Below are 22,824 nucleotides of genomic sequence, written 5' to 3' on the forward strand. Positions count from 1 at the left end.
GAAGGACTGAATCAGAGGGCATAGCCAGAATATATGAATGAGAGTGCCCACTTATTGTCCACACCTCCATTACATCTTGGATACTGAGGAATTATAGGAGTCCTGTACAAAAACAAGGCAGCACGGTAGCTAAGTGCTTAGTACTTCTGCCTAGTAGCACTACAGTCATCGATTCAGATCCCAACCACAGCACTACCTGTTCATAGTTTGCATGTTCTCCCTGTGCCTGCGTGGGTTTTCTCCGGGTGCTCCGGTTTCCTCCCACACTCCAAAGACATGCTGGTAGAATCATCCTGTCTAAATTAGCCCTAGTATATGTATGAATGTGAGTTAAGGACCTTAGCTTCCTGAAGGAAGTAATGTTGTGAATGTACAATATATTTGCAAAGCTCTGCATAAATTGATGGCGCTATATTTCCTTATTTACAGCAGAGTGAAGTCTTTGGAGGTGGATTAAACATTGTTATGTTAGTTGCATTTGTGGAGTAGTTTATACAGTCTAGTGTCATGATCATTTCCGGTTCGGAAGAACTCTGGGCACATAATCTTTGGGATTTTCTAATGTAAGAGATGGGCATTCAGTGGAAAAGTAATATTTAATTAGTGTATAAAAATAAAACAGGTTTTTAGGCAGGTCTTTTCTGATTCTCAAATCTTTAAAGTCAACCGTCTGTGAGTTATGGGATGAATTGTATGCCTGAGTTGAAAGACTTTAGCCTGCGCCCATGGTATCATATGGAGGATGGACAGGCTCTTCAGAATGGCAAGATTGAACAGCGTATTGGTAAATAGGAGCAAGAGAGGTAAGGGACAACTTATGTCTACATTGGTTCCAGATAGTCCGAGTATGAGGGCCAAAAAAGAGGTTGATAGTCTCCCAGTTCCTCTATACAGAGCCACACCAGTGAGCTGGTTAGATGGTAAATCCACCCTTGCTCATTCTCTGTCCAGCAGCAAGTGGTGTGAGCCAAAGGGAACAATAGATGTAGAATTTCTCTTGCAAGATGTCTATCTAAATAATTACTATAGTATGTTTAATCAGCTATGAAGGAAAAAGTAATGACTTAATCCCAGCAAAGGGTTTCTTAAATTTGTATCACTTACTCTACGTATCTACATTCCTCATTCACAGAGTGGTATGTATAAAGCAAATTATTTCAGGGAGATCCATACATGTTACATCAGTGGGGAGTATGGGATTCACAGCTTTCAATCTCATAATCCTTTTATCAATGTCTTCACTGCAATGAATCCAAATGCACAAAAAACAACAAATAAGGATTGATAAGGGACTTTAGCAGAACAAGCTAGATTTGCAGCACAAATAGTAATTTACTGCCACCTATTGGCATTTTATGTAATATGCAAGCTTACTTAAAGGGGAACTAAAGTCGTTTTGAGAAACAAATCAGCTTGATGTATATATTTTTACCAATATGTGTTAATTTATTATTACTGCTAACCAAAAACAATATGCTTTTTACAGTAAACATTGGTATCCTGTGTCCATGTGATCTAGGTTCAGGTTTATAGCAGTAAATCCTTTGGAAGAAGTGTACATTTCTTTTCTTCTTTCCTTTTTTCTTTTTTCCTTTTTTTTTTTCTTTTTCCTTTTTCCTTTTTTTATCCCTTTCCTTTCATAGTCTTTTTCCCTTTCCTTTTAATTTGCCTTTAATTTTTCTTTCTTTTCCTTTCCTCTGCGCGCCTCTTTTATCCTTTGCCTGCTTTTTTCTTTCTCCTGACTTTTCCTTTTCCATTTCCTTTCCTCTCCTCTTTCCTGGCATTTCCTTTTTTCATCCCATTTTCTTTCATCTCCTTATTCCCTTTCCCTTTTTCTTTTCCTTTCCTCTTCCCTTACCTTTTCACCTTTTTCCTATTTCCTTTTTTCATTCCCTGTTTCCCCTTTTCTTTTCCTTTCCTTTTCTTTTTCTCTCCTCTCCTCTTTTTTTTCCTTTCCTTGTCTTTTCATTTGACTTAATTCCTTTTCTTTCATTCTATCTTTTCCTTTCCTTTTACTTTCCATTTCTCTTCCTTCTCCTTTCCATTTCTTCGCCCTTTCCTTTTAATTTTTGAATTCCCTTTCTTCCCTCCTGATAACCAAGTTCTAATGTAATATAGTCAGATAACTTGCAATTTATTCTGATGGTCACTGTCTCGCTGTGCACATAATTGCTGCACTTTGTATTGCCTTTGTGCAAAACCTTAAATGTTTCCCCAGTGAAGGAAAAAGCAGCAGATAATGTCCCAATTACAATTTCTTTTACAAAAATGATATTGGTTTTCTCACTTGTATTTTTGTTCAAAGCCATCTCTTTGGGCATTTTATGTAGAATGAACAGTTTTGATAACATACATTCTCCTCTAATGTGCATATCATTTGCTCTCTGTGAATAGTGGCACTTTAATAAACACATTAAAATATAAAATAATTACATTTCTTTTTTCAGAAGATTGCAATAAGCGGCAATTAATGGAAGCTTTTGAGGAATATGTCATATGCAAAGTTATTGTAAGCTGGATTGTTCTCCCTAATTTACTTTGGGCAGTAACAAATTACATTTTTTAGTGAAGAAAGAAGTACAAATTAAAGCTGAATTTCAGAAAACACGTGTCAAAGGATTTGCATTTTTACAGCCAGGCCTGAGATTATAAAGCCCTGCAACCCAACACAGCCAGGTTGTTGTCCTGGCTTTTAGGCACTGCAGTTTTGCAACACAACCTGGTCTCCTCTTTGATCCCAAGCTGCTGATTGGACAGAAAAAGAGCAGCAGTTGACTGATTCTCATACTTCTTCCTTCTCTGCTCTCTCCTGCTGTCAGCATTTTCTTTCCCAGTGCTTGAAAATACAGTACAGCACAAGCTGGTTGGCTTCTTGTGTTGGCCCCCCTCCAGTCTGTGAGCCAGCAATACACAAAGCTGATATCAAGACAAATCCAGGACTTTCGCTAGTTGCATTAAATATACACTTAATTGCTTATTAATGCACACATAACTGTATTGATTGGTGTTTTCTTTATAGTTGCCCAGAGTTCAGCTTTGAACTGAGATTTATTACAGAATTTATTCCTTGCCATTACGTGGCGTGAAAAAGCGTTGCCTATAGTTCTAGTTTCAGTCTTAAATGTCTGCAACATGTGCATTGGTTGTGGTGTGGCCCCATTTAATTAAATGGGACATGGTTAGCAGGCTGTACTATCTGCTGAATGCAATGGAAGGGATAATTTTTGTGTGTATTTGACTTGTTTAATTGAATGGGTTGCGTTGGGCAGGCTGTACTGCCCACTGAACAAGATGGAGGGGATACTTCATGTCTATACCCCCATACGGTTTGGGGGGGGGGGTGCATTGTTTTTACTGCCCTTTCCCCAACCCCATGTGTAAGGTAGGCCTAAATCCTAAGAATTATCTCCTTAACCCCTTCTCTACCGTAACCTGTAAATGAACATTGTCAGACATCTACCCTGTGTTTAGAGCATGTTAATCTATGTTTTAGATATTGGAGCATTGTGCCTTTTCCTTTTATATCTTTAAATATGAATATTATATAGGTCAGAAAATTAGTCCAGTTATTGTCAAGGTAACAAAGCATACTGAGACTGCTATATTTGGTCTGGGCATCTAGGCGTCAATGACCTCAGGAGCTAAATCTGGATCACCCTTATTCTGAGTACAGATGGGGAGGCTGTGATCCCTCTCTTCCTATCCCTGCCAGGGTTCTACAATAAAAGGAGACCCTAGAACAAAAAAGCATCAGTTCACTTTATGCACACTTGAAAGGGTATGGACTTTGAAGGAGGGGCAACCTAATTTCCTCCCATGGGAAGAAAAGGTTACCTGCACCATGTGCAGTACCAAAAATAATTTTACCTTAGCCGAACACACGGATTTCATGTGAATGATTTACTGGTTTTGAAGTTTGCAGACATATTGATTCATGAGTCTCTGTGGACTATTAAGTTAGGAGGCAGCTTGAAGAAAAAAAATTGTTACAGAATTGTTTCTCTTTGGATAGAGATTGTATAGCAGTTATCAAGCAGGTCTGTGCTGCCAGCATATGTGCCACGGCTCACTAATATGAACAGTAATTATTGTAATTGTGATGGTATGATCCTCTCTCGGTCCACAGCTCACATCTGCTTTCTAACTGGGAAAGAAACTTTGTGAACAGCTGGCATTTTATAAGCCTGTCGATATTCAGTGGTGAGAGTGACTGGCAGGCACCAGCTAATGGCAGCCTCTAACAAATTCAGCGAATGTGATGTCTATCTTATGAGGGCGAGTTTGCATAATATTTTTTATGTATTCAGTGTTTTCTCAGCATGGCAGCAGGCAGTCCTTTCATGGTGTTCTCTCTCTGTTTACTTTGATCACTCTTTTTTTTTTCCTATCATGCAGAAGACTGGTATGAACAGCTCTACCCTCTAATAATTACACTAAAAGACTGTGTAGCAGAAGTTGTGGAGAAGGCGAAGACTTCAATGACTTTTGTTGTGCTGCAAGAGCTGGCGTGTGCTTTGCCCCAGTGCCTGCGCCTCACATTCAGAAGAGACGTGGTTTTCAGCCAAGCCGTAAGTTTACACGAGAGACACTTGGCAGTGCACATACACACCTACTCATAAGGTACTGGAAGGGGCAATCAAACAATTGAGACAGAAGACAAAATAATACAAACTAAGAAATATACATCAAAGATTCCTCACTGACAGCCAGCAAGTCAATGAGAAACTATAATGGTTTGGCTTAGTTTTAGTTTAGTTTTAGGTTGATGCTTTTGAAACTATATTTACTGTATGTGGAAAGTGTTACTAGAGCACTAAGGGTAAGCCAAAGGGACAACACAAAATACACTAGCTGATTGCATGCTACCTTTGTCTAATAGAATACTCAGATGTAACTATGCAATGTGAGTCTCATTTAGTGCACTTACAATTCTTTTGTAGTTTTTCCTGACTCCAACCCCTCTACCAGCGCTATACTCAACTGTCCAGTGAGATATTGCAGACTCCCACAAAAGTTTCCTGGGCTTGGCTTATGGACTCACTCTGCACTGTCAGTTCAATCTGGTGGATTCATTGGCGAGTGTACAGTGATCACCTAACTGATTGGGGACAGATTAGTATTAGACTGGCACTGGACAGGAGCTACATTGTGATCTGAATTTTAACTGATCATTGTGTATATGATGATTTCATGTAAATATGAATGTTGTTAGTTTAATATAAGGAGAAGAAAGGAATTCACAGCATGCACACTTACTTGCGAAAAGTTTTGGGACTCTTGCGTTTACATGCACATGAACTTTAATGGCATCCCAGTCCTAGTCCATAGGATTCAATATTGAGTTGGCTCACCCTTTGCAGCTATAACAGCTGGAACTCTTCTTGGAAGGACGTCCACAAAGTTTAGGAGTGTGTCTATGGTAATGTTTGACCATTCTTCCAGAAACGCATTTGTGAAGTCAGGCACTGATGTCAGACGAGAAGGCCTGGCCTGCAGTCTCCCTTTGAATCCATCCCAAAGGTGTTCTATCATGTTGTTGTCAGGACTCTGTGCAGGACAGTCAATTTCCTCCACCCCAAACTCACTCATCCATGTCTTTATGGACCTTGCTATGGGCACTGATGCGCAGTCATGTTGGAACAGGAAGGGGCTATCACCAAACTGTTCCCACAAAGTTGTGAGCATGAAATTGTCCAAAATGTCTTGGTATGCTGATGCCTTAAAAGTTCCTTTCTTTGGATCTAAGGGGCTAAGCACAACCCCTGAAAGACAACCCCACACCATAATCCCCCTCCAACAAATTTTATACTTGGCACAATGCAGTCAGGCAAGTACCATTCTCCTGGCAACCGCCAAGCCCAGACACGTCCATCGAATTGCCAGACAGAGAAGTGTGCTTTGTCACTCCAAAGAACACATCTCCACTGCAGTAGAGTCCAGTGGTGGCGTGATTTAAACCACTGCATCCAACGCTTTGAAATGCACTTGGTGATGTAAGGCATGGATGCAGCTGCTCTGCTGTGGAAACCCATTCCATGAAGCTCTGTATGCACTGTTGTGCTAATCTGAAGGCCACATAGTGTACATGTAGCAAGTAAATAAACCTCCCAGTAATACTTTTACTAGACTGCAGCTAGAGGGAGCGCTAATGATTTGTAGTGTTACTTCAGGAGACTAACAACCAACAAGCTTACAATAAACTCAGAATGCAAGTGAACAGCATGTGTTTTCTGTCTCCTCTTTAAAAACAGGCTAGTCACACTTTGTTTATGCTATCTTTGCTCACTCTTATGTTTGTTCTGACACTCGCTTTCTCTGTTTAGTATCCTATATGTTAGTAATGGTAATTATGTAATACAGATTGATGCACTTTTCCATGTTGTCTGCTTCCACTATAAAGAAAGTAATTACTATATCTGTATAATGTGATCCATTTCTGTTTAACACATTAAACGCAGAATGCAAGTGAGCAACATGTGTTTTGTGTCCCCTCTTTAACTACAGATACTGCAAGCTGCATCTTTGTCATACCTCACAGTCAGATCACCGATAATCTTGTAATATACATGTGTACATAACAGTACAGGATCATTGGCTTTACAGAACTAAACTGTTTGTATCAGAAAGGTATAGTTGGAGTCAGAAGGTTTTAGATATTGAAGCAAACCACACAGTGACATGAATAGAACATCTGGTACACTACTGTATAATGTTGTTGTTTTAACACTTCACCAAGAGATACATTTCCAGCTCTCTAACAGTTTTACAAGTAATTTATTAGGCAAAAAGAGTAATATTGATGTGCAAAGGACAGGAACCCTTAACAACCTATTCAGTTTTAAGGAGTCAGATCAGTGAACTGGATAGTTTAGGTTGTGCAGGGTCAGTCTGTTTACCTATGGTCATATCCCTTTTAATGAAACTTGTAGGTTTTGTCCACAATATTTGAAAAAAGTGTGATTCTACTTTTTTTTGGAATGGAACACATTGGAACTGCAAGCACTCCTGTGAACTATGCAACTGAATACCATATAACCTACTTTCTATGCATTATGAATGCAGAAAAAAAGCACTAGAAGCATGTTGTATGAACTAGCCATTATAGATAATATTCTAAGATTGGCCATACATTATCCCATCTTTCAAACAATTTGAGGATTATAGTAAAAAATCGGGCAGTGTAGGACTCGAACTTGTTGAAGTTGTAATCTTTGGAAGTTTGAAGAGCTTTTGCAACATGCTGAATTTTTATTTTAAGGCCCAATAATGAACTATCCCCTAATCTCCGTTAAAAAAGGGAAACATTTTTTTTCGCTGCCCAATAGCTTCAAAGTTACTTGCATTATAGCAAACTGTATCATTCCCACCAGTCTGCAAGGGTGAGCAGATCTTTCACCACCTGTCACTCTTTGCAAGAGCACTTGCTGGTCTGTAGGCAGCCATAGAGCATTTAAAATGGCACGCACAGTTCTTTGAAAAATTGTATAACTTCACTCAAGATTCCATTCTTTCTTTCTTGTCTTGTTTCAGCTTTCAGGATTGATCTGTGGATTTATAGTTAAGCTGCATTCAAGTTTACACAATCAGGGCTTTCTACAGCAGCTCCACACAGCGGGGTTACTAGTGCAATATGAAGGTCTTCTGAGCACATATAGTAAGTATTGGCAAAATGTACATTTACAAACAATTATATGGTTAGACTTGAAATAATTAAAATGTTACAAACTGGCAGTGTGTGACATGTGAAATAAAATGTGAAGTTATGGGTAGGTGGAACCACCGGTGCAATGTCTAGATCATACAGACATGTTTGACTGCCTTCTGCAGTTTATGGCCATCCATATTCGTAGCTATCAACAGTGCCAAATGGTTTAATTACAAGCTCTGCATTTAATTATGTAATTTTATTAGAACTTGAATCATCCCTCTCTTTCATTGCATCCAGCACACCTCTTCTGTTGCCTCCACTTGTACATCTTGGTCAAGCTACACTCTTTCTCACTCCAGAAACTGTTTCCACTCTTTTCAGCACAGCAGTTACTGAAGATGAATAGATAATAGTGATTCTTGTCATTGTACAATGGTTCCATACAGTACCGGGCCAAGGCCAACCAGTACCCAGGATGAAAATGCCAAACTGGGTCTCACCTCCACCTAATGTGTGCACCTGATCATATCATGCAGCTGGGATTGAACTCCTAGCTGCCATTCTGCTGATCTCAAGATCACTGCACAGTACTGCGTTCACCAGTCAGGTCTCATGTGGACCCAGAAGTGATGATGTGGGATTTTCCTTATACGTGTTCTCTACCTCAGTGCAGCATGTAACATACAGTTCAGCATACAAAGTGCAGAGGTCATAGGTATGTAGCATACAGCAGGAAGGCAAATTACCATACATAACGGACTATGGGGGTGAGGAGAGTTTAATTTACACAGTATATTACATAATCCTGACTGCTACACTCTCTATTCTGTACCTTGTGCTGCACAATCTTGACTTGCTACATTTCCACTATAAAGTGCAGAGGACAAGAGCAGTTAACAGCAAAGCACAGTGAGGGCTTTCAGGATCCCCCCCCCCCAAAAAAAAAACAAAAAAGAAAGCAACCCTCTTTACCTCTAGCAAAGCTCCTCCTAAAATGAAACCATCCCTTCTAAAAACATTCTCCCTCCAAAAGCAATCCTCCTAAAATCATTGTCCATTGCTCACCTCTACACCCCTCCTCCACTACTACTACTCACCTCTGCCCCCCTCCAAACACTCGCCTACCCCCTCCATCGCATACACATGCATGCTATGCATCTCCCCCCCCCCAACACACAATGTCTCCCCCTTTTGAACTCACATACAATGCAGTTCCCACCCCCTCACGCATGCATACTTTGCAGCCCCCTACCCTTCACACATATACAATTCAGCCTCTCCTCCATACATACATTGCAACCCCCTCCTCAGATACCTCCAGTATATATACAATGTAATCCCCTGCCCCCCTCTCATACCTACAATGCAGCCCCCCTTCCTCAAACATGCAGACAATGCAGCCCCCCTTCTTCACAAATACATACAGTGGAGGCTCCCTCCTCACACATACAAACAACTCTGCCCTCTAAATGGCATACATACATACCCTCACACAAACAATAGTGTCCCCTTCCACTTATAAACAATGCAGCCCCCCTCTCCCATATAAACAATACAGCCTGATTACCCCCACATGAAAACACTGCAACTGCGCCTGGTTTTGTATTAAATACATGTACATGGAAATATACACAGTATAAATAAGTCACTAAAACGTACATAATGTGAATTATTTACCCAAGCAACAGGAGCCTATATTTATACATCAGTTTGTTCTTGTGTACTTTCCTAAATTTGCTCTTTAATTTTGTTGCTATATCTACTGTGGGCCACTTATATATTTGTGTAGGATGACATTAAGCTATTTTATGTAGATAGTACATAATTATTCTCTTAATTTCCCAATACTGATTAGGATGGGTCCTCTGTTCTTTGCCTCGACCTTTTCCAAAATCCTCAGCCACTCTAACACACCAGGATGAGTGTACAAACATCAAAGGAAATCACTGAAGGTATTAATTAGTACCCAGTAGTAGTGCTATATCAATGAAAACAGGCACCAAACCAGGTAGTAAAGGCAAACTTAATATATTGTTACCCAGTGAGGTTGGTAACTAGGCAAGCATAAAATGGATTAACAATGGTAATAACACAAAAGTGATTAACAGTAAGGATTAGGCATAAGATGACATTTGGTGTCCAGATAAGCATAAACAGTAGCAAGGCCACCTCAAGTGCAGAAGTGAGCAGTAGTAAAGTTTAATCTACTAAGTGCACTGTCATAACGTATTTATAGTGGCAATGCCAGTCTAAAACTAACTGGGTATGCAATTTCCAATAAAAAGGATGGTAGAGGAGAGGGGGAGCAGGGGAACAAAGGGGATTTGCTGACAAATTGTTACAGGATGGGCAGTCATTTGAGATGTTCTTGTGCCAGCTGTTGTTGGGGCCCTTTAAGAATGTTGGTGAACCTAACGACAGTCCCAGTTAACGGGAATGCAATATAAGTAAAGGATAGGTATGGTATAGTCTCAGCACAAGTGCAAGGTAGATGTGGTTCAGAAAAGATATTGTATAATGCTGTATAGGGTAGGTATAGATGCAGCCCAGGTTTGGAATAAGAGCAGTGTAGAGTGCAGTATGGGTGCAGTACAGAGTCGGTGCTCAGTGGCTCAGTCCCTGATAGTAGTATCAGCAACGGGCAAAATATCCCATTCTCCAGCCCCCAGGATGCTGCGTTGACACATCACTGTAGAAGAGGGGCCCCCCTTGGTCTGTCCAGTATCCCTACAGCAGTGGTGCAGGTGCTGTAATGTGGGCGGTGCTACGCTGCCCCCAGGTGTCCACGCTGCCCCCAGGTGTCCTCACTCTCAGGCTCAGATCCCCACTGGTATGGTCTCCCACTGGAAAGTGAATATTCAGACAGTGGTGCTCTTTCTCTAACTCCATCAGCACGAAGAGGAAGAGCTTATTGGAATTTGTAGTGTAAGGAGTCTATTCATCCCATTATACAGCTGCCATCTCAAACTACAACTCCCAGGAGTCTCAATGCTCTGCATAGAAGTCTATTGGCATGTATAGCTTTAGCTGTCCCCCTACTGGCCAGAGGAGGAATGGTGCAGTATAACATCAGTAGAGGGAGAAAAGAAGAAAAAGCAATGTTACCTTCTCCATATTGCTGTAGTTCAGCACCTGACTACACTGAGATTTCCTGCAATTAGTTTCTTCTCCAACATAACTGTCAGGTCTAGCCTCTATCGGAATAGTATGATTTATTAATTCCCCAGCTACCCATTCCTCTTGTGCTACGTCTCTTTGCCAATCCCTTCACTTACAAGCCACTACTGTATACTTTGCTTTGAAAACACATTACAACATATGGTCATCTTTGTTTATGAGCTCATGTTATAATACCCTCTAAACTATCTTCTCTACTTTACCTTCCTACCCAGACCTACTACATGTTCCTCACTCATGAATTTGTCTTCCAGAAACTACAAGATTTTGTCAGGAAACCTTTCTCTATAATTCTACGTTCCCCTTTTTTTAGATATAGCTCCATCGTCAAAATATTTAGACATTCTCTCAAAACCCAGCTATTAAGGCCTGTATATTTATTATCTTCTTTTCTTTAATCGATCATTAAACGATCTATATGTCTATTACCTACTACATTTGTTTCCACAACTCTTTGTTTGGGTCCTATGACCAGTTTCAAATGTATCTAGTGACAATCCCAGTCAATCAGGAAAGTTTAAATGCTTTACCCCACTGATTAGCTAACACCAACCTTTTTGTTTTTCCTTTTTTCTGCAAAGATCTTGTATGTTTAGAGAGTGCTTGGCTAGCTGATTGCCCTCAGGTGATTATCTGACTACCCACTATAGTCTGTACTAACCTTAGACTTGAGCTTCTCGCAATGGATTATTTGATTGTGTCTGAAGGTATTTGTTGGGGTAATACTAAAACTGTCCATAGACTGCTGGAATTTTGCCCGATTTCACCAGGCTCAGTCAAGTACCAGACTGACTCGACTGAGCCTGGTGGATAATTGTTTCCTGAACAGTGACTGCTTCCTATCAGATGCAGTCACTGTTTGAGTATTCAAGCAGCCATGGGTGCTGAGACTGCCTGAATACATTAATCAAACAGTCATGTATGGCCAGCTTTAGAATTAAACGGCATGGAAATAGCGTATGCTATTTTTTTTGCCAGTTAAGAAGTCTGGAAGCAGAACTACGATAGGGAGGGTGAAAATGCATCTGAAGAGTCAGTTAAAACCCTGGACTTACACCCATGTGAAGAGTCAATTAAAACTTGAATTTATGCCCAATGAAAGCCAACATGTGTTGCCATTTCCATGCTTACGGAGCTGTAGTCAAAAAGATCTACTTAAACAATGGCATTTTGTTACGGAACGTCTTTAACACCAATATTTCTTCTAAATAGAGAAGTTATTTGCATTAGTTTATGAACAAATGTATAGCTTTTGACTCTGAGCCCAAATTAATTAACCATGCAAAATGACAATTCTTCCCTGTTGGGTTTGGTAATCAGTAAGTGATAATCTCTTAACTGCTCACAACATACTGGGTAATTTCTTTCCTGGAATAATTATTATGGCTCTCTTGCTTCAGAAGCCATGCACAGCCACTTAAAGAACAAGGATGCATAATTTGCTAGATTCTTATACCTGCTTAAAGCTATTGCAGCTGTGATTTACCCACTCAACCAGCAGCTATGAAAATCAGTCATCAACCTCGGCAGCCTGAAGTGAGCTGTAAATCAGTCAGCTGAAACGTGTCCAACCAGCTCAGTGTTCTGCTCGTCCCCTCTTTGCATGCAGAGCATATTAAATGAATGATGAATGCAAGCATCTATGATTAACACACGGCTGGACCTTATCTCATAGCTGGCGTTATATACAAATCACTCTAAATGCCATCTGAAGCACCATGAGCAGAAGATTATATCCTGAACCCACTCCATTCTGGGGAAAACTCTTTACTTATAGGTATTTTATTTCACAAAAAAAGCTGCTTAGAAGCAATTCAAGTTATATGAACATATGTGGTTATTTAGAAATTAGTAAAGCAAAGCGCAGTAAAGTAAAAAAAAAAAAAAAAAGATAGAGAATTATACATTAATGGCCACAGTGAAGGAGTGTGATGCAGTTTTATGAGGGTGTGATTTTCATAGGCAATTTAAAAACCGAAGGCTTATTTTTTTTTCTTTTAGCATGGGTATAGATGATGATGCTCTCATATATGGGTGCCTATAATGTAGTCTAAACAAGGACACCATTCTATGCTAAGCATAAATGGACATATCATTTATTTCCTAATTGCTGATGAGCAGGAGCACTCAGCAGGGAACACGTTACTTACGGAGTGTCTTGATCCTTAATGGCCCTGGATATGAGCTGAGCTAAACAATGTAGGGTCAAGTGTTCTTTCGCTCATGCTTTCCCCTTTCTGCGTCAACTGTAGTGTCACGCATATGCTGGAGTATTTGAAGTAGGTAGCACATGTGATAAAATAATTAATTAACTTGTGAGCCACTACCTATATTAAACAAGGTTCGTCAGCACCAAAACACATACTCAGTGTGTATAAATATAAACCAATTTAAATAATAGTGCCGCGCTCCTAATATAGCATACAATAAAAAATAAGTTCATACACTCATAAAAAATAAAATTAATAGTGAATAACGTCCATTGTGACAATGTGATATAAATCAAACAAAGTGATCAAAAGAATCCACTATTAATACAAATGACCCATCCAACGGTGAAAAAACGTAATTCCCGGTGACTTCTTATTGTGTTCACAATATGCGCTCACCTCATTTAGTGCCTACTAGGAGGCTAAACCAGCTTTTGTTCACCAAATGGAACTTTGAATCATATATTGCATCATGGCAGTAGTGGTGAGTATCTCGCAATTGTTGATGGAACGTGGCTCTCCTCTCCTATCACTATTGCTGCAGGGATCTCTCGCTTACTCTCCTCCTTAGAATATTCCTCAGTACAAAAAAGACATAGACATAGTGCCTTATCCTTAAAATAGATCAAGCCTTTAATTTGTGCCCATATGCACTCACATGTGATTAAAATTAACGAGCATTTTGAATATAGCATACACGATCTCTCACAGCCAGCGTGTGTGCCGTTCGGTGTATATACTTGCCGTCCTCGGGTGTCGGGTGATGTCGTAGCCCCTCCCCTATGCGTTACGCTGCAGGTCACGCAGCTTCGTCATATCCTCCCTGAGCATTTTGGAGCTTTGAGCTTCACACTACAAACCGCTCAGGTGTGAATGGGGCCAAAAGATTGCATTTACCGTCACTATACGTTTGAGTGACAACGATCTCCTGTAAATAGAGGTGTAAATCTCCAAAATAGGGACACATAGAGGAATAAAAACTTGACAGAAGATTTATCCATTCCCCACTCTCTCTCCAAAAGTGAAAATAAGGTTTTGTCTAGAGATACACAAAAAAAGGAAAACTTTACCAGGTCAAATGTAAACATAAGAGACAGGGATTTTTCTTTGATCCCAAAGAGCATGGCATGTTGACCAAAGAAATGCTGGTGCAAAGTTTGGAGCTACTAGGTTACATTCCACAGAGATCTATCCCGAATAACATTGGGTATGTACCAAGTTTACTTGTTGCCGGGCGTTATGTTTAAAATAATACAAACCATATATTACTTTCAGACATTCCACATGAATGACACGTTTCATATCCATGTTGCATCTAGGTGAAGAAATTGGGATGCTGGAAGACATGGCTGTCAGTATTTCAGATCTGAGGCACACAGTATTTAAAATAACAGAGGCCAAATCAGATGACTTTCTGCCCATTGTGACTGGAAGACGGTAAGCTTTGTCTGTACCAGAAACATATCTTTCTCACATCTTCAGAAATTTGATTAAGAAAACATTTTATTTTTCAAAGTGTATTAGATTTCACAACTAATTAGTGTTATAATACTTTGTGATGCTGATATTGCCACAATCAATTCCATAATATTAAATCATGAGTTTTATCCTTGCATCTTGTCTGTAGCTCATGTCAGGATAATTAATTCCATTTATAAGGCTTGACATTTTCATTTATGAATAAAGTTCAGAACAAAGTTGTACGATAAATAATAGGGGATTGCCTTAAGCCAGAAGAAGATGATTTCTTTCAATTATTTACATTATGAAGTTATTCTCATTTGTTTGTTGCATAAAATTAAATATATGCAAGTACCTGTATGGTGTCTATAAATATTTTCACACAAGAATAACACAAATTTCACCCTGGTTTCTTAGAATCTTCAAACTGAATCTAATTATGTGCATCTTGGGTGAAAGTTGTGTCAATCATGTGTGAAAATCTTTACAGCTGTCGAAGTAAATTAACATGTTTTGGGAATGATATTTAAAGAGTGTGCTAAAAGGTAAAGTTCTTGTTGTCCATAGCAACCGAGCAAAACCTTTGTTTCAATTTTCAAGTCGTTGACTTACATCAGTCCCTAAATCTTTGGATTTAAAGTGGTTCTAAAGCCTAAAGGTTTTTAACCTTAATGAATTTTGAGCATTAAGGTAAAAAAACCTTCTGTGTCACAGACACGGCCCTTCACCCCCCCTTTTACTTGCCTGAGCCACATCACGATCCAGCACTGTGCATGAGAGCTGCGGCTCTCCTGGCTTTGTCGCCTCTCTCTGGGCAGCACCATTGGCTCCTGCTCCCGTCAGGGAGGCAGGCCGAGTCCCTCTGTCTGTGTCAATGAATGCAGCAACGGAGCTCAGAAGCAAGCCCACACAAGTGCCCCCATGGGACTGAGCTTCCTATTGGGGGTACATGCAAGAGGAGAAGAGCCAGGAGCACTGGCTTGGGACCCAAGAAGAGGTGGATCAGGGATGTTCTGTGCAATTCTGTTGCACAAAGCAGGTAGGTATTGACACGTTTGGTATTTTTTTGTTACATTTTCCTTCACAACCACTTTAAAGCAGAGTTCCAGCCACCGCAAATACTATAGCTGCTGACTTTTATTATTAGGGCACTTACCTGTCCAGGAATCCAGTGATGTCCTCACCCCGAGCTGATTCTTCAGTCAGCTGTCGGGTGCTGGTGCCGTCATCTTGGCCTAGGGAAATCGGCAGTGAAACCTTGCAGCTTCAGCTGGCTTCCTACTGCGCATTTGTTGCACTTTGTGAATGATCTGCAGCCCTCTGGGACCTGTGAAGTGTCCCAGAGGGCTGCAGGGGAGGGGGGCAGAACTGAGCCGGAAGTGGGAATGGGTACCAGTCAAAACCAGGTACCCGCTCCTTCCCCAGAAGGTGTCAAATGTGGCAGCGGAGGGAGGGGGGGGGGGGGTGAGGCAGATAAGTGGAGTTTCCACTTTTGGGTGGAACTCCGCTTTAAGGTTCCTGCAAATGAGGTTAGCAGCCTCGAAGGTCATGTGGTTGTTTGACGGAACCAATACTAGTTGCCATTTGTTTTCAAGAACTACAAGACTGAATTAAAACAGTCAATGGTTTCATTTTGAATGGGGCCTGGTAAACCAGTTTGCCAAGTGGTTAAATACACTGCAGAATATATTTTTAAAATACATTTTTAGTGGAGCACTGTAGGACGGACTATTTGCATGCATGTACATGTTTTGTTTTATTTTGAACTGAACACAGCAAGTTAGGCAGGTATGTTTAGGAGGGCACAGCAGGGTATATTTTTTGAATCTAGCAGGGAAGCTTAAAGGCATCTTAAACCATCCTACCTGCACCTTGTGTTTTTCATTTGCTTAAGATTTGCATTGATCATGCATCACTAAATGGGTCACCAGCAGAAAGAAGTGGGTCCTATTCTCCCTATATAGATCTTTAGTCAGACCTTGTTTAGAATACTGCATCTATTTTGGAGACCTTAAATACAAGATATTAAGATCGAACCAGTCCAGAGATGGGTAAAACAATGATGAAAGGAATGAGGGATAAAACAAAACAGGAACATAATGTGTACAGTCTGGAGGAAAGAAGGGGAAGGAGAGATATGATTGAGAACCTTTAAATACATCAAGAGGGAGAAGAAGGTTCAGGCGGGCAGTGTTTTTAAAAGGCCAACATCAAGAACACGGGGACATGACCTCAAACTAGCAGGAGGAAAGTTCAAAACGTATCTTAGAAAATATTATTATACTGAAAGGGTAATTGATGCTTGGAACATAGTTCCAGTGGAGGTCGTGAGTCAGTCAACAGCAAGTGGATTCAAACATGCTTGAGACAAACATACTTAGACAAAAAATTTTACAAAAAATACAAAAACGTCTAAATAAAAAAACCCCATAGAGCAGACTTGATGGACCACTTGGTCTTTTTTTCTGCCATCACGTTTCTTTGTTTTAGATTTCATGGTGTCATGTAGTTTCATGGTGTCATGTGGCGTTCTATTTGCACAGCCTATAGCAGAGTAAATCTTCACATTCCTATGTCAGAAGTTCTGTTTGTGTTCATACCTGGGGCATGCAGCATGGCATTGCACAGGTTAATGCAGGACCTCTGTCTGTAGTCAAAGAACTGACATTTCATGTGAAGAAACTAGATAATCCCTGGGTCTCTCAATCTAGCACTCATTGGGTGAGAGCTAAACAGTATTTAGATCTGGAACAGATACAAGAAAACAGAGCAATGGATTGGGACCTGGAGTTGATTTTCCCTTTAGTAAAAGCTAGGTGAATGGGCACAGGGGATTGGTCAGCCATGACACTCCAGCCACAACATGTGAGCTCATCATTACAAGATAAGGCAAGTGCACAGAACAGGGAATATAACTACACTAATACTTAGTAAAAACAACAAAAACATTTAAACATGTGTAATGCTTTTAACTAGAAAGGTATGGGGGTGCACAGTAGGGCATATTTTGTGTTTTTAATTTTCTAACTGAAGACATCAAATTATTCATATATTTTGTATTTTACTTTAAACTTTGTGCAATAGGAAAGATGGGTGGTATTGTGGGGCGCACTAATGTGAGGCACCCTGTAAGCATTTGTATGTATTCATGTTAGAAGTAATGCTATTAGGATTTATGGGTACTTGCCATTTCCTCAGCAACAGTTTACTCTAGCTGTACACATGCTAAAAATATATATTTGCATAATCCATGTTGTCATTTAAAGTCATTATTCAATAGTAGCACACATGAGTATTACACATTTTGTATTATGCGAAAAACTAAAGAGCTCAGCATTGAAGTTTCTTGAGCAAAAATATGATTTATTTATTTACTATAATAAGAGCACTGATTGGTGAACTGTTTTCAGCATTTTGTGAGCATGCATTTGTTTGTCTATCAAATTACAGATGCCACAGGCAAATATAAAACAGTTCTGTTCTATTCTGTTTTATTCTATTCTATTCAAAATTAGAATTTCTGAAGACGGCTATATTATTTCTGTTTTATGCAATTCATATTGCAAAAGACTGATATATTGTTTCTATTTTATTTGATTCTTTTCTAATCTAATCCTGTATGCTCCCCTATGGTCACCCCCCCCCCCCATCTCCTGCAGTGCTGCCGCCAGGTTACCCCCTCCCTGCAGAGTTGCAGATCATCTGTCAGCATATTCTGTCCCCAGTGCTGACAGGTCCCTGCCCACCACAGATGACAGAGGAGAGAGAAAGCTGGTTCTGCCCCTCCTCCTCCCACCCTCTCTTCCTATGTCTGCCCCGCTCACACTCCTCACCAGTCTTGTGTCTTCTCTCCCCTCTTCTCTCTTTCTTTCTTTCTCTTCTTTCACTCTTTCCTTCTCATTCTTTCTTTCTTTCTTTTTCTTCCTTCCTTTCTTCCTTCCTTCCTTCCCTCCTTCCTTCCTTCCTTCCTTCCTTTCTCTCTTTCTTTCTCTCTCTCTCCTTTTTTTCTCTCTCTTTTTTTCTTTTATTTCCTTCCTTCCCTTTTCCTTTCCCTTTTCCTTTCCTTTCCTTCTCTCTTTCTTCTTTCTCTCCCACAAAAAAATGTTAAAAAAAATAAAATATAAAATTGTAAAAAATTAAATAAAAGTAAAAACCTACTGACACTAGTACTAGGGATACAAAGGTTGCTCTTGTGATCGGGCCCTGGTGTTCCGCCATCAGGCTCCGAGGAAAGGGTTCCCAAGCTTGGGGCTGCTCAGTCCAAAATGCCCGGACCTATTTTGTGTCCCAGTTCAGGCCTGATCTCTGCTATTCTACCTCATATTAAAATGCACACTATATAACTGGAAAGTTAAGAAATATATATAATTCATTTATGCCTGCACATCCTACTGTAATTTGCCTGGATTTCTGCACATTTTTACATGGCCATGTTGAAATAAGCATGAGTGAGAATTCAAATTTGTTTGCATGTATGGTTGGTAATATCATTTTTAGTTTTGGGAAGAGTAATTGACGGTGGTTCTGAATTTGATTTTAGAGAGCACTACGAGGTGGAGGTCAGACTTCCGACAAAAATGTTCGAGCTTCTTCCGCAGCAGATCAAAGACGGAAAACCGCTCAATGTTTACCCAGTTCTTTTTAATATTGGAATTAATGAGCAGCAAACCATAGCAGAAAGGTGAGACATTGTTCCTGGATAATGTATGATCACTTTGTAGAATGTAATTAGTTGTCGAGCTTTAAAGAGAAGCTCCAGGTAAAAAAGGCTTCCTGCACTGTTGAAGTATGAAGCTGTAAAAATACAGTAACAGTAAAATTTCTTTGATTGTGGTGTTCTTTAGCATGCTTTATATTGTTTAAAGGTTGCATTACCTGAGATTCATTTTGAACATCAGCTGTGGATTTAGGGTGTATATCGAAGTCTTCTATTTATTTATTTTTTCTATTGGCTGAAATAGAGGGATTTGTCTTTTTTAAACCTAATTAATTATATAACATCATTATCTGTGAAATTTTAACAGTCTGATAAAATAAATAGCCATCAGGACCATTTCAGAAAAGAGATATTTTTTTAAAACTTCAGCCTTGCTGACACTGATATGCTGGCAAAACTGTAAAGCATTTATGAGTAAAATATTTTTTTCTTATTATGGATCAGTAGGATATCAGAACAATCAAACCATGTGATGCAAACAAAGATGGCCTCCTGTTGGTTCTGGAACAGTGACATCAGATGTAGTGTTGCTGAAAACATTCATCTTCACATCCCGGAAACCAGCATGAAGTTGAATGTTCCAATCAGGCTCATTTGTATATATGCATTATTTTACATAGAGCAAACAAGGAACAGCATAAGGCTGTGCCATTCTACACTATTGTATTTTTACTCTTAAGATTAACAAAGTGGTGACTGGTTCTCTTTAAATAACCCTGCATACACTACATTTACACTAATCTATTTAATATGACCTGATGATGCTAATTTCATTCTCTTGGAAAATTGAATGATTTTTCAGTTATCTGTTGATGTTCTCCCAAGTTAAGACTTGAGTCAAGGTTTCTTGCACACTTTCGGGTCAGGCAAAATGAGTGAGCAGTCTACGTAGTCATTAAACAATCATTTGATGACTGGATTAATGCCTAAACCTCCAACCGCTCTACTGTACTTGTGACCAGCATTGCCCTTTGATGACATTTACTTATCAAATGGCTTTCAATTAATGAGCTACCAGACAGGTAAATGAACTAGTAGAGTGTTGTGTAGTGTTCTCTGAAAAAAGAATAATCTAATCTGAGCTCATTGCAAATATATGACACTGCCAGGCAGAAATTGATTTGGCAAGTAAATCCATTACTTGATAGAATTTAGCTTGACTTGTTTTGTTTTGAGCTTTCTTTTCCAGGATATTTGGATTTTTCAACTAGATATTTATATATTTTTAATGACTATTACATATTGCAGGTTTGGTGACACTTCTTTGCAAGAAAGCATTAACCAAGAGAATGTTGAACATTTGGAAGAGTACTATAGGCTGTGTACAGATAAAACCTCTCCTGACTGTAAGTATGAAAGGAAGCATTTATTCCAGTTACACTGCAAACTAGATTGGTTCGAAAAGAAAGGGTCCTTGCACACTGGGCTAAAAAAACTCCAGTTCCCTTGGCAGAAAAAAACGCTTGCAGAGAATGTTTTATTTTTCTGCCTCTAAACACTGAGCTTAACCACTTGACCTCTGGAAGACTTACCCCCTTCATTTTTCCCACAAATAGAGATTTCTTTTAGTGGTATTTGATCACCTCTGGGTTTTTTATTTTTGTGCAGTAAATGAAAAAACATCAACGCTTTAAAAAATAAAATTTTAAAAATAAAACAATATTTTTTACATATCCAATAGAAAAATTAAAAATCTAATTTCTTCATAAATTTAAGCCAAAATGTATTGTGCTACATATTTTTTGGTTTAAAAAATCTCAATCAGCGGCTTATAGTGGGACTGCGACTTTGCGGCTGACAATAACTGACGCTAACTGAAACTTTGTGGGAAACAGGGACACTAATACAGTGATCACTGCTAAACGTATACACTGTCACTGTATTAATGAAACTGGTTGGGAAGAGGTTAAACATCTACGGCGATCAAAAGTTAATCGTGTGCCTAGCCAGTGTTTCTGTGTACTGTGTGTGCTGTTTTTACTAGACAATCTGCTAGATTTTATTCCCTGAATAAAATTTAGCAGATCACCATTGACCTTATTGTTTCATAGGCAGATCTGTGTTATGTCAGTCTCCTCGGCGATCAACAGGTGCCGATGCATTGACTCATCCACTTGTCCAATCGCAGCAGAAGCAGCGCTTCTGTGGCAGGTACGCACCCCCCCATTGGTGGATGTGCAAAATCATGTTTATATGCATGATTTTGCACAGAACAGTAAATCTACTATAGGGCGGACGGTAAGTGGTTAAAATATACCTCTAAACATCCTAATGTGCATGGACACCTAGGATAACATTGAGCTGCTTCTACAGCAAAACGCTCAACTCCTCTAGAAGTAGTGTTTTTTTAATCCAGTATGAATGGACCCTAAGGTTTTTATTTACTAAAGCTGGTTCACCCAGAATCTTTTGCATCTGTGTGAGGTTAGAAGCCAATCAGCTTCTAACCTCAGCTTGTTCAATTAAGCTTTAGCAATAAAACCTGGAAGCTGATTGGTTTCTAAGCAGAAGTGCATGAGATTCTGAGTGAACCAGCATTAATAAATAAACCCCTAAATGTCTGTTTTGTCTACAGCAACCAGTCAGATCTTTGCTTTCATTTTTTCTCCTATTCCTTAAAGCCCCTCCCCACCATCACTGAGCACTTTCTTTTATATAAAGATATCTTATTGGGTGTAAAGGCCTGGGACAAGCACATAAACTGGCCTTGCAGTCAACAAAGAGCGTTTGCTCATAAATTTCTGCTCCCAGTGGAAGTAAACTAGCTTTTAACATGCATCCTATTTTCCTTCTAGTTACAGTTTTACTTGGCTTTGTATGGAGTGTTATTTACAGATGTTCTGATTTGGAACCTGCTGAATGCAGTGCATCCTGTATTTCTATTTCCATGCTATCTGTGACAAAGGCTTTTAAACATCCGTAGCTAAAATACCTAAAAGCGCTGGCCTAAATTGCTGCTTCTAGCAGAGACACTTTTTAATATTTCATTGGTGTCTACATAAGTTCTAAAGATTTCTTCATAAGTGGTTCTTTATCACAGTTAGAAAAATGCAAACTTCTGAAGGACCAAAATGTTTCCTTTAAATAAGTGTCTCACCACGAATCCATTTGCACTGGGTTGCAAATGAAAGATTGTAGAAGATAAGAAACCAAAGCAGCGATCTGTACAAATAGCAGCTGGAGCTTTTTTGTTCACAGACGCTTTCTACCAGTTTAGAGCTGCTGCCTTTCACGTTGCAAAAAGACGATGACTTTGTAAAACCTTGTTAGCAAAGTTTTTTTTTCTTTCTTTAAAGTATTTCCTCTATATAATTCAAGTTTTCTACAATCAAATCGTCTGATTAAAATAAATAAAAAAAAAACTAATTTATCCTCGTCTTTATCTTTATCATAGTTTCAGTATGTGGGACACATTGCTATGCATGGGAAAGTCCAAACCATTTTAGTCCTTTTAAAGCTCACAACAGCGAACGTCATATATACAACGTAAAAACAGTTCTTGTTAGCCATAGCAACTAGATTCATTCCTAAATATTCATAGTGCATTATATTAGCAAAGTGTGAATTGGATTGGTTGCAGTGGACTAAAAGAAATTTCTTTCTGGCATTTT

The 22,824-nt window shown here is 39.4% G+C and overlaps 1 protein-coding gene across 5 annotated transcripts in view; it reads left to right on the forward strand.

Annotated features, from left to right (window-relative positions):
- Window positions 1-22,824, forward strand: part of INPP4B (inositol polyphosphate-4-phosphatase type II B) — an 823,047-nt gene that overhangs the window by 752,237 nt on the left and 47,986 nt on the right. For all 5 annotated transcript variants that reach the window (XM_089693869.1, XM_089693867.1, XM_089693868.1 and 2 more), the window contains 5 exons: window positions 4,396-4,568; window positions 7,531-7,654; window positions 14,355-14,472; window positions 19,037-19,177; window positions 20,462-20,559. In XM_089693869.1, the coding sequence (XP_089549995.1) occupies window positions 4,396-4,568; window positions 7,531-7,654; window positions 14,355-14,472; window positions 19,037-19,177; window positions 20,462-20,559 (654 nt within the window). The remainder of the gene's footprint in view (window positions 1-4,395; window positions 4,569-7,530; window positions 7,655-14,354; window positions 14,473-19,036; window positions 19,178-20,461; window positions 20,560-22,824) is intronic.

The sequence above is a fragment of the Staurois parvus genome, unplaced genomic scaffold (assembly GCF_062004578.1).
Source record: "Staurois parvus isolate SC_StPar_1 unplaced genomic scaffold, SC_StPar_1.0 ptg000639l, whole genome shotgun sequence".
Taxonomy (NCBI): domain Eukaryota; kingdom Metazoa; phylum Chordata; class Amphibia; order Anura; family Ranidae; genus Staurois; species Staurois parvus.